General features: G+C 37.4%; 1 protein-coding gene across 1 annotated transcript; it reads right to left on the reverse strand.

The window, feature by feature from the left end:
* Window positions 1-8,814: 8,814 nt before the first annotated feature.
* On the reverse strand, window positions 8,815-10,390 carry LOC108110831. Its single transcript, XM_041819332.1, is given in 4 exon segments — window positions 8,815-9,608; window positions 9,611-9,685; window positions 9,688-9,890; window positions 9,933-10,390. Coding segments are annotated over 3 exon segments (288 nt in total). The 5' UTR covers window positions 9,808-9,890; window positions 9,933-10,390; the 3' UTR covers window positions 8,815-9,515.
* Between the last annotated feature and the right edge of the window lie 6,226 nt (window positions 10,391-16,616).

Genomic DNA, 16,616 nt, shown 5'->3' on the forward strand with positions numbered 1-16,616 from the left:
TTTAAACTGTATCTATATACGTGTGTAATTTGTGGGTGGCAATCGGTCGACAGCAGCACTTGGCATGTTTAATGTTTACTTTACAAAATGCAATAACACAGACGGCAAACTGCGCTGAGGGCAGGGCAGGGCAGGGGGCGGCAAGACCATGATAAACAAAACAGCATTTGGTTAGCCTCGAAAAAAAAACGAAAAGAAAAGCAGAACCCAACCCATTAATTGAAAGGTCTTTGCGGGCTCATTTGAGTGGATAACAATATGATCAATAATTATTCAGAAATGATCTTTAAAAAAAAAAAACCCAAAAGCCGACTCAAAATTGAAACTCATCATCATCGAGGGAACAAGGCGACGTGATGTCATGGAAGAGGTTAATCCTGTAGAGTGCCTCCTAAAGTGCATCCAGCGGAGACGAGCGATGAATCATCATCAATGGGGCCGATGATTGAAAGATGGGTATTGAGAAGGGTTTTGGGGGATATTTGTTACCATTCTTCAAAATGAGAAACATTACTGGGAACACTCTTAGAGAACATGATAGCTGCTGATCAGCGGGAGACGTGTTCGTTGAAGGAGTACAAACTGCTTTTAAAGTGGGCTGTTTCTGGGATAATAAGAAGGCTAAATGAAAAGTCAATTTGGTGAACTAATAACAAGCTATGAAGTTGAACGAGTTTAGAATTGATAGGGTTTTGGTAACTAGTAGCAGAAAAAGTTAAACTAAGTTCAAGAGACCTTAATAAACCTTTAAAATACGATTTAACTTTAATGCTTTTCCCTTTTTGCTAACACCTATAGTAACCACTTCAGATTATTACCATATCCCACACTTACTTAATCACCAAGAACTAAGAGTGGGAGTCAACTCCCTGTGGAACACAGCCCGTAAACCATATGTACCACTTTTCACATTTATCAATTGCAGACCACCTACTCGAGCAGCTGTCGCAAGGATCTCGAGTGATTGGAAAGCGAAAATGAAATGCCCATCAGTGGCAATGTTGAAACCATATCGAAATGGCCACGCCCCCTTTTCCAGGCCAGGAGGCACTTCAGCAGGATTCGTCACATGTGATTCGAACTTATGTAAATAGACCAAGAGACGCTGAAGGGTGAGTGAAATTGATAGTTTGTGAATGCTATCGACACGCTGTTGCTAATTAAAATGGATGATCGATCGAAGAGGAGAGGAAGGGAAAGCTGAGGGTTTTCGCTCAAACAAAAAACAGCCCTTGAGAACCAGTTCGATTCAGAGGGTGACGAAAATAACGCCTGGTATTATCCTTAAGCCGGCTTACCAACACCTCTCCAAGACCCGATCAAAACTATCCACATTCCTTATAGCAAAATTCATGAGAGATATACATATAGGGCTATATGGTCAGAGGTTGGGGAACACGCAAATCTCTTGCGACAACATAAATAGAAACATGATTTAAGAGTTGCGGGATCAGCGTTGGAATTACAGCTGGGATTACAGCCAGGATGCTGGGATTCCGAAATCGCCACGGGTGGTTCTTCATTTTCATTTTTTAGAATTTATTTTTTTGTGATATTTTTTCAGGGGTTGTTCCATGTTGATTAGCCTTCTGCGCACAGCGGAAATGGGTTGGCATAGTGTCCCATTTCTATGTACATTCATTTTTTTTTATAGAGCATACATATATGTACATCCCATAAATTATGGCTCGGAATTGGGTTGGCTCGCCTTTGTTGCGATCCATGTAATTTGGTTTTGGCACGGCCGCTGTCGGGGGGTTCATAATCAGGGAATAACAAACTGCGCAGGATAATTGCCTTCGAGGAGTTTGTATTTGTGTTTGCTTGGCAACAATGGCCAAAGGTTGATTTTTCCAGTGGGTGATCCTCGAAAGCCAGAATTTAAGAGTTCATAATTTGATAAAAAATATTATCTTTCATAGTCAAGGCAGGGTGGCTGATATTAGCTAGCTTTGTTGTAAGGCTAATTGATAGGTGGAGTTTTGCAAAAAGCCATTAAAAATTTTAAGATTTGAGCTGTTTAGTTTAAAATGTATTTGAGTTAAGTCTGTTTATGGTATATTAGCATAAGAAATACTGTAGGTAGTTCAGAGGTTAATTACTTCTTGTTAAGTTTTTAAAGATAGAATTTTAAAATGTTTTAAAAACCTCACGAAACTACTCATAAATCCAGAAAAACCCCAGAGAACTACGTATATAATTAGCACACAGTCCGACCCCAAAGACTAATTGCATTAATATGTCAATATACAAACGCGACTGAGACTGTTAATGGCTGAGATTCGAAACGAGGGGAGTGAGTACTAGTGTACGAGTGCTTTTCTGTATCAGTGTGAGTGTTTATGAGTGTGCACGCCGCACTACTTAAGATTACACAACAACAAAAATTTCGAAAAGTACTTAAAGTTTTTATTTATTTTTGCGTCGCTCTGCTCGACACGCAAACATAAAACCCAAAGCCGGAGAAGGAAAATAATAAAATTGATGAAAGCAGCGCCCAGAGAAAAACACAAATTAATTCAGTTGCCACCCACTTGGACGCTTGGCGAGCTTCCCAAAAAAGAAAACAAACTTTTTTTTTTTGGGGAAAGAAACTTCGTTTGCATTTGCTTAAAAGTGAAAATGGTTTTTACTTCTTCAGGAATTTGTATTTTATGATTTATGGCATATATCTATATAGCCAGACCGATCGCCCCATATCGGTACATTAGCTTGGCTCGGCCCCACAGAAAAAATGGCCCTTTGAAGTGCTCTATCTTGAGCATTTTCCTCCCTCTTTTTCCACCCACTCAACGACGTGCTAATTTGGCACAATAATAAAACAAACAATTAAAAACGCATTCGAGTGTCAATTGCAGTGCATTTTTCTGCGTTGCATCTGCTTTTTTTTGGGGCAGAAACATCAACAGGAATATGTAAAGTTTATGCTTGAATGGTGAAAGGTTTAATGGTACTTTTTTGGGTTGCATTATGTTGCATAATCGATCATTATGCTGCCAGTTTGGGGAGTGTTTGTGTAAAAATAGGAATTTAAACTCAATTTTTAACTTAAAATTTGAAAATATTTATAAATTTTACACTAATTTTGAAAAGTTTTCCCAAATTTAAGAACTTTCAATCAAAACTGCCTGTACGAAATCGGAAATTTAGTGATGTTGCCGCTTAAGCCTTGATCTGTCAGATTATAGAGCCCGCCGGATCAGACTGCGGCAACTGATTAGGCATATCGGAATCAGAAGGCCTCCGAAAACTTGCTGTAGGGACCCCCCCTGAAAACCAGCCATAAACAATGCAAATGTGGGAGTGAGGGGTAGGGTGAGGTAGGGGGTCTGGAGACTGGTCTCACCCACTCGCATTGAGTGTCCAAAAATTAAATTTATGCGCCGGCAATTAAACATGCATCATTTACGTTCGCATCTGAACGCGAGCGGCGCGACATCGACATGATTCGACGTTCAACATTCGCCGGCGACAGCGGAGGCGGCAACAACGACACGAGCTCTCCTCCCTATTGAAGGCACTGAGAGAAAGTGGTATATATAGTATTATACAGATTTAATGATTTTAATGATGTAATATTAGAACTTTCATTCATCACTTTCCATGATTAACAGTAACCATTATTTAAATATAAAACTTAGGAAACCTTTTTTTCTCCCAGTGCATTATCCCCGAGACTCCCCTGCATCCCAGCCTATAGATCTGTCAACACTTGGCGCATCGCAGAGAGGGAAAGAGGAAGACTGGGCGACTGGAAACAGGCAAAGAGGGCGAAATAGTGGGCTCCACATGACATCTCGGCATTGTCCATTCGCCAACGCCCCATCATTTGTCAATATTAACTTTAATTAGCAAAATTTTCATTTCTTGTGGTCTTTCGTTTTATATTCTGTGCCCCGATTAACTTGACATAGTCAGCGATGGTTCCTCCTTCCTGATATTCTAATGAATCACAATTTGTTTTATTCGATTGGGCCAGGCAATTATTTAATTTCCGAAGCGGTACAGATCGTTTATATTCATTGCCATGGGTAAGTTTTGGTGTTTGGTGGGTGGGAAAAGCGCACTTTTTTATGAAAAATTGTATGGAATGTCACCCTCAACGCTTTTAATTGGGTAACTTGTATTGCATTTAGATTAATGAAATATGAAATTATTATAATAACATTGATGGTAATAGAAATATGTGATGAAAATATTCATAAATTCTTTTAAATTGGAATTAGCTGAACTTTTCGATGTTAATTTTCACTTTCTGAAACATATTATGATGATATATTCCTGAAAACATTGACGAATATATGTTTTTAGTGCCAAATTAGTTACATTTTTTGGTAAATTTAAGTTTTAATTAAGTTTTAGACTTGCAATATTAAAATCAAGTAAAACTGCAATTGCCGCAAAAAGCTGATAGCAAGGAAAAACTTACACTTCCCTCACATGTTACCATCTAAAAATAGCTCATCTTTTAATGAATTTTTAATAGAACATCGTTGGAAATGCCTTTTACTTGTTGATTAACCAACCTTTAGCGGATTTCGCTGTTCGGTTTTTTGTTCGATTTCGTGAAAGCAAATCAAATGTGTAAAACCAAAAACAGGAGGAGCGAAAGCCGCAGCCGAAGAACGTGCGAAATCTGAAATGAATTGGTAATTTATTATGCAATGTCATGGCTTTCATGTGGGCCAGAAAGCAGCAGCAGAAAGGAGGGTTAAGGAATGGAAAGCTGGTGGGCTAATTAATGACCAAATGGATCTGGTCGTGTCAGCGCTTATCGTCGGCGTCCGGTATCGACAACATTTGCCAAATTAATGCAAATCATGCAAACACCAGAAGATCCAACCGTCGAACGAGGATGATGATTCCAATGATGATGATGATGATGATGATGATGATGCAGTGGTCACCGTATCAATACGGGCCTAATGAGTCAAGTGGCCGAAAAGGATTTTCGGTGGGTGCGGATGCGGTTTTGTATCTCGGAATCTCGGCATCTCTCTGTCTGGCCGAGAACCCATAATGCCAATGTCTAAATCCCCCAAGCCAGATAAATTGTATTTTCGAGGGCATTACTGGTTGGCAAATGAATGAATCACATGTCGAGGTATCCGTACACACACACATACTCGTACATGGCTATAATAACAATATGTTGACAATAAGTTTGGGGTCAAGACGGGGACAAGATAAGACCGAACCTGCTTTCCATATCGCAGATGAGTGGACCGCACAATAGCCGCCAACAAATACACAATTTCGCCATTTGCCTTTATCAATTCATCCATCATTCATTCATGAATGACCGTCCGGTCATTCATTAAGTCATGGCCAAAAGGGGCGTGGAACAGCCTCTCGCACACAGGTATATATCTCACGTTTGGCATTAATCATGTGACAATCGAGCTGATAGACGAAATGAGATGCGTTTTTCATCAAAGGATAGACGAGTGTGAATGGTTCATTAATTGAACAGTGTAAAGCAGGGGTGCATATGTATATTCGTCTTACGGCAGAGCATTTACTAACACAAATGTAAGAAAACGTGCATATATGTACATATGATGTGACTGTTCTTATTGGTTTGCAGCTGTGCACTGAGGGAAAAATAAACTGTTTGCCAGTTCCACTGCGAAATTAACTCTTAAGTGCAAAAAGAAGTTATACAAAATAAATTTCAGTGCAAGTGTTTGAGGATGATCCAGGAAAAAAACAAGAACAAAATATTTTACAGTTAGTGACAGAATGAGGCGAAAAGAGGAAAACGAAAAATTTCGAGATCGAGGAAGAAACAAAAACAAATTATATTACAGTTGGCGGCGAAATGAGAGGGAAAGAGGAAAACGAAAAATTGTTAGTGGAATAGCGCAGCGAACGCTCAAAGCTTATGAGAGAGCAAGTCCATATGCAGAGAGAATTTACACAAACAAATGAGCACTCAAAGCATAGGCGTTGAGCACCACTGTTGTAAAGGTGTGTAGAAGGATATGATCTGATTTGGTAGCAGTTCTAAGGTATTGGGAAAGACTTAAGGGAATTATGACACCAATATATATATGTATGTATACGACATTAAATAGTATTTCTTATATACATAGGTACATATAATTAAAGATCAAACTATACATTATTATTTTAGAAACCTTCAACATTTTTCTTCATAACTTCTTTCACTTGACAAAACAATGTACTCCCGAATTCAGGTCACTGCAAGACTTTCTGTTAACCAAATTGCAGCTTGTTCAAGTCAACAGATAAGAAAATATACAACTGCAACCGCAAAATCTTTTGTGTACTCTTCTGAAAACCCCGCCAAAAACACAATCCATTCATAAAGCCAGGAAAAAAAAAGCGAAGTGAGGTGCCAGGGCCAGAACGATTTGGCCTTTTGTGAAAGTGTGAAATATTTGCAAGAGATGCCCAATGAATATCTGTTCGCATTGCGGATATATTTTTGTCTTTTGTATTTTCGGATTGGCTGGCTTTCTGGCATTCTGGTGAAATGGCCTGACACTTGACGTGGCCCGAACATGAGACATCGGGCTGCAAGGCGAGGGAATCGTTGAGTTACGCGCATCCAATGGCCATAAATAAATGCGAAATGCATTAAATGCCCCGCACACACAACAGCAACCAAACAAACAACAGCCAACCAAACCAACAACCAGCAACAACAATCATCAGGACATTGGGACAGCAGCAACTTCAGCTCGATTCCCGCATCGCACGTCTCAGTAATTAATTAAAGCATTAAGTGCTAATTTTACGACAACTCGATTTGTGCGTTGGCCCCCTTGCAATTCGCAATTTGCATGCTGCCATCTCACCAGACCCATCGCCATCTCCCGACATCTCGCCATCGGAATTTGGCAGCCGCTAAAAAACAAAAAAATCAAAACAAAAAAATGAAAGAAAATAAAAAAGAAAATTTGAAAAGGAAGCAAAAGTGTCGCTGGTTGGGTAATGGGAATGGGAGCGTGAGTCACGCCGGATATTGATTGACATATCGAAAGGAGAGGTAAGACAGGCTATTAAAAGGCCAAAAATATATTTTATTTTCAGATTTTTGCAAGTAAGAAAGTACTTTGTTTAAGGAAAAACTAAACTAATTAATTTGTTAATATTTAAAAAGTTTCATTTTGGTGATGGACATTTTCAATCTTTCTAAAAAGTAACAATTTGGTAAAACTAACTTTATTTATTAAAAATTTAAAGGCTTCCATTCCCATTACATTTTCTCCTTTAATAAATTTTTAATTTCTTAAGCAATTAGCTGTTAAATTACAGATATTTATCATATTTCAAAAACCAATTTAACCCTCACGCTTCCATCTCAAGGAAATCTCTGCACCTTGGCTCTTCCCCTGAGGTTTCCTGGACAGTGTCGACTGTCAAACGTCAAACGTGGAGTCGCCTGTCAGCCAGACAGTCGTCAGATGAAGATGAAGACGGAGACGGAGACGGCGATGGCTGGCTGGAACAAGTTGGCCCATGCCAATGAGACGATCTACCCAAAGGCAATAATAACAGAAACAACAACCAGGACAACACCAACAACAACTTTTCAACTGTCGCCAAGATTTTCATCAGTGTCTTTGGGTTTTCCTCCAACTTGCCACTACCCAATATTTTCCTCATTTCGACTTGTGCATCCCCGCCGTAACGCTTGCAGTTTGCAGTTCATATTTTCACTGGCCTTTGTTTGCTTTGATGTTATTTTTAGGAAAGACACAGAGGGAAGTTGGGAAAATCGAGGGACAACATAAAAATGCTCATTTGTTGTTGCTGTCACACAGGCCGAGAGACTCCCTTGTAATTAATCATATGCATTTGCTTTCATTAGCAAGTCAACAAGAAAAGATACTCTTCGGCGCATCTTACAGATATGCTGATGGTTTATCGAAGGGAAAAAAGCCACTTCAGATATGGGAAATAGGTTAAACAATGCTTGGAAAATATTGAGTGGGAAGGTAAGAGATTACTAATGAGTACGAATGTCTTCAAAATAAAGTAAACATTATTATATTATTAAATGAAATCATCAAAAAGCGCCTTTAAAAATCACAAAAGTTGCATAGATCAAGATCTTTACTTCAAAGTATTAAATATTACATCTTAAACTTAATCTCTCTTCTTAAAGTTAATTTTAGACAGATAGAGTTATCCCCTTGATTTTTCAATAAAGCATCATTTTATTTTCCTTCCTTATTTGGCTGCCACAACAAATGCGAGTTCTTAGTCATCGGAAAACACAATGGATTAGGCATAGAAAGAGGAAATAATGAGCGGAAATTTATCAGTTGGCCCCTAAGCTTTATGCATTAATAGTTGGCCATTAAAGGATTACAAACGTTGAGCATTTTTCTCTGGCCAAAGTTCCTCAATCTCCTCGTTTACCATATAGACCAAGTTGATCAGGGGGGATTATGGTCGGAGCAGAGGGTGAGAAAGATCGAAATCATTTGCTTGAATGATCACCGTAGGACAAAACCACAAAAATCGGAAAAAGATTTCACAAATGGTACGAATACAGCCATAAATATTGCTTTTTGCATACGCAATTCAGGTAGAGAAACCATTAAATTTGTAGCAGAATTGGTAGTTGGGCCAAAAATGTCTGTAATTAAGGCAATGGTCATGGAAACTGTGACAGAGGGGGTTGCACTGCATTTCCGATTGTCCAGGATGTTCGAGGACATGAGAGTGTTGGTAAATAATTGGTTATGGCTCTCTGAATGGTAGAAAATATGCAGGCAATGCTTGGAAAAATCTGAAAAAAAAACAAATGAAATGAAATACTGTGTGTGTGTGGTTGGTAGGGGGTTTTCGGGAGTGGTTCGCTTTGATTTCTCAGTAGTTATCTACGCATTTCTCCATTCTGACGTCTGTCAGCCGCATTTTATATGGCCCGATGTGTGTGCGTGAGAGTTTTGTTCAATTAATGCTTGTAAATTTTGCCTAGAAATCACATAAATCCTGCCTGTTGAAATAGAAACTCGACTGAGTTATGAATTCAATAAATAATAAACGGGAAAGTATTTTCGAGTACTTTGAGTTTATCCAGAATAAATTTGTTCATGAATTAAGTTGCAATAAATAATTATAACAAATTTTTTGGGAAAATTTGAATAATTTTATTGCTATGAAAAGTTGTGGGTTAAATATGGCCACGGAATAATAAGTTTTTTAATTGAGAAAACAAGTTTGATATTCCATTCTTTGATTGCCTAAAAAATTTGTTTATTTTGTTTCTTGATATTTTCTTAACTTAAAATAACAATCCATCACCCGTTGAACTTTGTTCCTTTCCCCTATAATTTTCTTTTTACTTCCTTCTTCTCAATTCCTCTCAATTGACGTCTCTTGACTTCCTTATGCAAATGAACCTCGGAGTTTGCTTGATTTCCATCGCAGATCATTAATATTAATTCCCCAATATGCCACACAAAATCTTTGTAAGCATAATTAACCGCAAATGCACTTCAAGCCAGCCAATCCCCCCGAAAAAAAAAGAAAACTCAAACCATTTCCAGTGACATCGACGAGCTACTTACTTTTGGATGGATTCTACTTAAGCCTGATTGCGCAATTTATATATGTTCTGTTTTCTGTGAGAGACATTTTTCGGCTGCAAAGGAATGTTAATGCCACAAGCCCAACAAAACATATTCAGAGTCATTAGCAGGAAGGAGTCCCACGAATTTCAAGGGGGGGTTGGCAAACATGGCAGAAGGTGAACATCAATTTTGAAACATTTCCCCCAAACGCACGCAACAGGCCAAATCGATGTCGATGGACACGCCCCCACATGGGGTAATGCACTGAGGGAAAACAAGAAGTTCTAATAATGAAAGTTTTAAAAAGAATGTTTGAAGTGTATCAAATAGAAAAACCTTAAAGAAAGTTGGAATATAGTGAAGGGTGTTAAGTGAAACCTTAAAGAAAGTTGGAATATAGTGAAGGGTGTTAAGTGAAGTAAAGAAATCGCAATTTAAGGATCATTTTCAGGTAATTAAGAATCCGAATTACAAACCACAACTTTCATTTTCTCAATGTATCAATCCAAATCTTTAGCCTTTTGCTGATTTGTAGGTGTTGTCGTCTTCATCTGGCCCGTTTAGCCGGCCTTTCCGATTTACACTGTGGCCACACAATTATGCTCATCAACATCCGTCAGTCGTAGTCGTCGTCGACTTCTTCGGTCGGTGGAAAAGTGTTAAGTAATGAGTTAATCTGCAACAAGACTCGCATGATTAAGTGCTCTGGGTCTGTTCGCACTGCGGGGACGAGGTGGCAGTGGGTGTGGAGAATGAGCTTGGGCGTTGGGGTCGTTGAGGTGGAAGTGGATGTGAATTCCGAATTCGGAATGGAATGGTGGGCGAAACATAAATGGGAGGTGCTGGTTGCCGCTTAGAGTGGGTCTTTAAATAGATTCGTTATGTCCAGGCTTGGAGAGTACTGTGGTAAGAAGGGATTTAGTCCACAGAAAAGCCATTGAAAAATGTCACTAACTTAGCTAAATAAGATCTTAAAGTTAGTGTACTTATCGTTTATTTATAATTTAAGGGATATTTAATATAAACTTTATAATATTAAAACTCATTTCTTAAAATTTTCAGGTTCATTAATAACATATTTAGTATTATTTTAATGTATAAATATTATTTTCAATCTAGTCCCAGCATTTTTGCCATTATTAATACATATTTTTAGTCAATCTTTAGCACTTTCATTCCACTGTGCGATGGCTAAAACTGATAAATTATGATTGTGGCTGAGCAGACGATTTGCCCGAATGCCGGGCGCACATTCGTTGAGCTGCGCTTATTATTTATCACGCAAATTGAGTTAATGTGCCTGAGATTAAGGACTAGCAGCGATCATAGGGCAGCCATTGATCATTCCACCTCCAGACATCGCGTCTCACAACAGCCTTATCAATTTGATAAATTACGATATAGATATATATAGTATAGTATATGGTGGTAGCTACCAGTATCTATGTAGGTGAGTTAGCAGCAAGAGATAGAGAGAGGTTGGGACTTGCAACGCATTGTGGTCAACGGTAAAAAAAAAGTGTAGTAGCCCCATAACTGTGATTGACATAATTGGGCGCACCATAAACGCACCAGTACAGTGGAACACACATAGTTTATGATCGCCACAGACAATGATCAATTACAATGAGCAATCTGAATCATAAATATTGTCAGTTTGACGGCAGAAATAAAAAAAAAAAAATGAAAACAAAAAACAACAATAAAAGAAAAATGCGTTGATTTTCCTTTATGCCGAAACTCCAATTAAAATTGTGATTATGATGGAGCACTGTTAGCCCGAAAGAGAGCCAACAAAACAAAATCAAATAAATAAAGAGAAATAAATGAAGAAGGAGAAGCAAAAAAAAGTGAACTGCATCCAGACTTAGTTGGAGTATTTTTGAAGAAGGTGAACCCACAGCGAGCCATAAATTATAATTATCGACGAGATTAACTCTTTGCCGCGCCACTTAACTGCGATGACACACGCTCCCCAGACATCTTGCAAGTGCCACAGGGTGAGGCCAGCAGGGGGAGGAAAAAGAGGGTCCAAGTGAGGTGGATCAGACGGAAAGACGAGTCTTCTGCTGAAAGAAAGCCAACGCAGATAAGCAACAAAGACGACACTAAATCGTGTGCGATAGCGGCAAGAGAGATGGGTTAAACTAAAAGGGGTCGACGCAGGAGGTACCTTAGATACGAATATATATTATAAAAAAAAATTTTTTAAAATCTGACAAAATTCTTCAATAATCTCTTAAGATAATTAAACAGAATAGAAATATATAGAAATATATATTACTGAAATATATATTTTAAAGATATTTCTTAATTTTCCAGAACTCTTTCTTGCTGTTTTTTTTGAACTTCTTTTTCTACTTTGGAGAAAAGCTGCTTTAAGAAACTAAAGTTTAGTTCAAAAATAATCCTGTAAATCATAAAAATAATAAAAATTATTATTAAGCTAACAATATATATCGGAAATAAGATATCTATATAGTACCCTCTCATATCAAGGGCTTCAAAAGCTTTTCTTTCTCATTTCAAGTCACCCTTCAGCTTAAATTGTCATGTCATTACCCCCTTCGGAAATACCCTTCAACGATAACTCTCTTCTTACATGACACATACCAATATATGTATAAAAAACAACCAGAGATCAGAAAAAAAAAACAAAAATAAAAGTTATATTGAAAAGAAAGAACAGAACTTGTATCTCCCTGTGGAACATTCTTTATTTTTTTGGCGATAACTTTGACCGAACTGCCGGCGGCTACTTCAATTGATATTTCTTTTTTAAGGCAAACAAAAAGCAAGAAGCTCGAAAAATTTATGACCCCCTGCGGTTTTATCGACGCCTCTGTGACAGAGCCCAGAGATTCACCCCGTCCCATGCCTGTGACGATTGAAATGCGAACGAAAGACACGGGAAATCGAATCCAACGATGTCGCCAGCTAAACAAAAACTATAATCATAATGGGAAATGAAGAAGAACATTGTTTTTTGTATCTTTTAGCTCGAATTTGCCATGACGATGAGTTGAGTTTGAGATTTGAGGGGGATTCTGTTTCCCATTCCCAGACCCATTTCATTCAGTACGCATTTCATTCATGGCAGCGATTTGAGATGCCCTGTAAAAGTAAAGTATCTGTATCTGTGGATCAGTGCATCTGTAGCTGTGTCTGCGTCTGTATTTGTAGTTGTAGCTGTGCCTGTATCTCGTTGCGTTGGTAATTTTCAATTTTTATAGCCATCTTGGGTCGCCAACGCTCTTGACCTGCAGATAACGACAGTTTCCTCGTCTCACTTTGCTTTCTTAGCCCCGATTTATGACACACCACAAAAGCTAATGCTTAATTATGGCAAATTGCAAATCGAGGCCGTAAAAAAATTAACACGAATTTCATTTATGTACCTATATGCATACATACCCGCCCAGTTCCGCTGCAACGTCGACGGCTAAATATTTTAATTAGCTTCGCCGATCATTAAACTTGGGTTGGGAACCAAAAAAACAAATAAGAAAAAAAGTAGAAAAACTGTGAGCGTTTTACGATCTGCCAGAAGCAACAGCTCCACTCAGTTAGAGCTGTGTTCTTGTGTCGAAAGAGTTTGCCTTAAAACGAAAACGCATTAAAATTTAATCATGAAACTCACTCGGCTAACTGGAACATAAACAGGGATCACGGATCAAGTTTGCCAATGAAATTCGAAACACATTCTTTTGGGCCCACAAAACAGAGATTAGTCAACAAACTTTGAGAGTTTACAGCTTTTTGTGTAAAGCATTTTTGTGCCCCAAGAGGATTATTATCCATGCAGGGACATAAATGCCAAAAGAAAATAAAGAAAAAGTCATTACATTTTCCAGGGGATCAACTAGGTATATTTATCTTTAAACCTTTTTTATTATAAGTACGTATTTTGTTAGTAAAAAGGTTAGAAATTAATTAATTTATTTTGCAAAACCTTGCTTGACTTTGATGATAGATTATAAGCATTATATCAAGCAATCCTTTCCTGATATCTGCCCCCTGATCAAGCTTCTAAGAAATCTTAGAGATCAGCATCATTATTATCAACATCACCATCATCATTATCGTCAAAATCAATGACCGTCGGTGCTTCCTGTCTGCGTTTGGGCTACTCAAGTCGATCAATCGCCCGAAACCCATAAGACCCCAATGTCTGCATCTTCTCTCCTTTTTTTTTATATTAACTCAAATTATCAGTTTATGGCCGCTTTTAGTTTTATGAACCGATCACGTACTAACCATTCAGACGCGATCATTTCGCCAGCGCCTTTGCCATTGCCAACGGCACTGCTCAAATCTGTCCCTCTTTCGTGGATGGGTACGGTGGTTAGTCGCTAAAGGGAAAAGTTTTCTATTTGCTAAATGTTATGTATAATTTCTTAATAATAATAAATAAATAATAATAATGTTAAGTTAGTTTATAGCTAATAAAAATATTATTAAGTTTTTAAGCACACATTTTACTATTAAACTTTATCTGCTTTATCTTCCTATCAAAGGCTTACTGTAAATATATTTTTGCTTCTTTCATTCTTTCTTTCGGGGATGGGTACGATGGTTAGTCGCTGAAAGGGATAGTTTTCTGTTAGCTAAATGTTATGCATAATTTCTTAATAATAATAAATAAATAATAATAATGTTAAAATAGTGCATAGCAAATAAAAATATTATTAAGTTTTTAAGCACATATTTTACTATTAAACTTTATCTGCTTTATCTTCCTATCAAGGCTAGTATATTTTGCTTCTTCTTTCTCTCTTTCGGGGATGGTACTTTGTCGCATGGTTTCTGTTATAATATTAAATAAATAATAATAATGTTAAGTTAGTATATATTTAATTTAAATATTTTTAAGCTTTGATGTATTTTACTTTAAAAATGTATTTGTTTTATCCTCTTATCGAAGGCTCACTGTAATACTATTTCTGCTTCTTTCTAAGCCCTCTGCTGCGAGCTTCTCTCTCCTTCTCCAAGAAGTCTGCGTGCGAATCTTTTGCCAGCTTAGTGATGTGATCTCCCTCTTTATATCTATATCGTAGACCCCCCTCTTCCCATCTCTCTAGAAATGCCTTTGTTATTGTTCTTAGCGGAGCCGATCCGCTTCATTTTCAGCGCATTTTTATCGACTGCACAGCTAATTAAAAGTGGAAAAGAACGCCGATGAAGAAGGCCAGGACTGCGGTTCCCGAGGGTCTTCGTGGCGCTGTTAGTTTGCCAGAAATTTAACAAATTATTTAATGATAGATGGTTGTTAAATTGACTGGCCCGTCTGGATCTTTAACCATGGCTTATTGCCGGGTATTAAGTGATTAGAAGTCGATCCGAACAGGCTTGTTATGGGATTAGCTATAGCTAAAGCCCGCTGAACTTTTCAATCGCAATACAATGGTATTTGAAAAGATCGAAAAAAAGTTAATGTGAAATCCTCATATGAAAAGGGCAAAGACAAACAAACAAAAACAAATGACAATTCGAACAATTTCGTAATCCCCAGAGTGTCGCACAATTGAAATATGTAATTAATTATGTCCATAGGCGGTGGTCGCCTGCTGTTTATTTTCTGCTACCAGAAAACAACTAAAATGGAAACCGAAAAACAACAAACATTTTTTTTCGATAAAATCTACAAAACTATTTGCCACACACTGAAAAGTTCGGGCGGGGGGATTGTATTTTTTTTTTTGGCTTTTTTTTGGAGGGACCGCCAGCAGCTTCAAAAGCTTTGCTGGCTCTTTGTTTTTGTTGCTGCTCATATTTCGATTTTAATGAATCCACTCTATGATTATCTTGATTACGAAACTGTTGTCCCTCACTACCCCCTCCTTTACCCATAATAAATACAACAAAAAAAAAAAATAAACGCCACACAAATAAACCATTCAAATGAAAAATACTCCCGCCCACTCATACCCAAAAAAGCTTGAATGCACGACTGCCTGCATGAAGAGTTATCGCTATCGCTATCTCTATCCCCCGTCTGTTGCCGTCTCGCCTGGTGGTCTCTTTTCGGCGGCAAACTACTGAAAATATTAATTAAAAGCCATAAAAGCAACAAAATGTTAATAAGCAGCTATCATCCCCTGCACATCCAATTTTAGTTTCAATTCAAAAATGAAAATTCAAATGAAAATTAAAGCAAATGCAAATTTTACAAAAGCATTTGCAAATAAATGTGCTCTAATTTCTGGGAATAGAGGGTAATTGGGATTGGCTTGGCTGGCTATTATAAGGGGAAATATTTCAATAATTTCCCAAAAAGCTTATTTGGGATTAACATATGATGTATGTATGAGTAAGGTTTCCTCAGCCAGAAAAGTTTAATATTTCCAAGAAATAAATAATTAAATTAAGTTTAAATTATCACTTTGATTCCTCCATCAATAAATCTAGAATGTTTTCAATAACTTTTTTAAAACTAACCCTAAAAATAAACAAATTTTAGTATCCCGATTAAACCCCATCACACACCACCTAATTTGCTTGTTTAATTTCGTAATTAAACACAAAAACAATCATTATTTGTGTGCAATTATGCTGGCCAATATCCTCATCCTGTAACTCATTCAATGTTTGCCATTTTCCAGATATATTTTGGTTTTTCTTTTTTTGATTTATTTTATGAGCAGCGGAAAGTAGTCATTGATTTTTATTGTTCGAGTTAGTTAAACTTTTATTGACTTTTAATTTCATTTGTTGAATTTAGTTTATGCTAATGGGATTAACATTTTTATGGGTAAGCTGTGGCTTTTCCAATTTTGAGTGCCATCTGTGCATATTTTTAGGACCAAAAGGGATTATTAGAGTGTGTTTGCAAGTGAGTGTGATAGATGATGTGTGAAAGGGATGGATTAATATTTTACACTTTCCATCCAGACACCTATTAAAAGGCGTAATATTTTATATAGAAACAATGGGGAAAAACTATTTTAATTACAATCATAAGTCATTGTGGAAATCATAGAACAACACTCCTGCCCATAAATTTCACACTCAACTCATTTCCTGCTCATTATCATATAGCCAGCAATTGTACAAAACCTCAGA

This window comes from Drosophila eugracilis, unplaced genomic scaffold, assembly GCF_018153835.1.
Source record: "Drosophila eugracilis isolate 14026-0451.02 unplaced genomic scaffold, ASM1815383v1 contig_575, whole genome shotgun sequence".
Lineage (NCBI taxonomy): Eukaryota > Metazoa > Arthropoda > Insecta > Diptera > Drosophilidae > Drosophila > Drosophila eugracilis.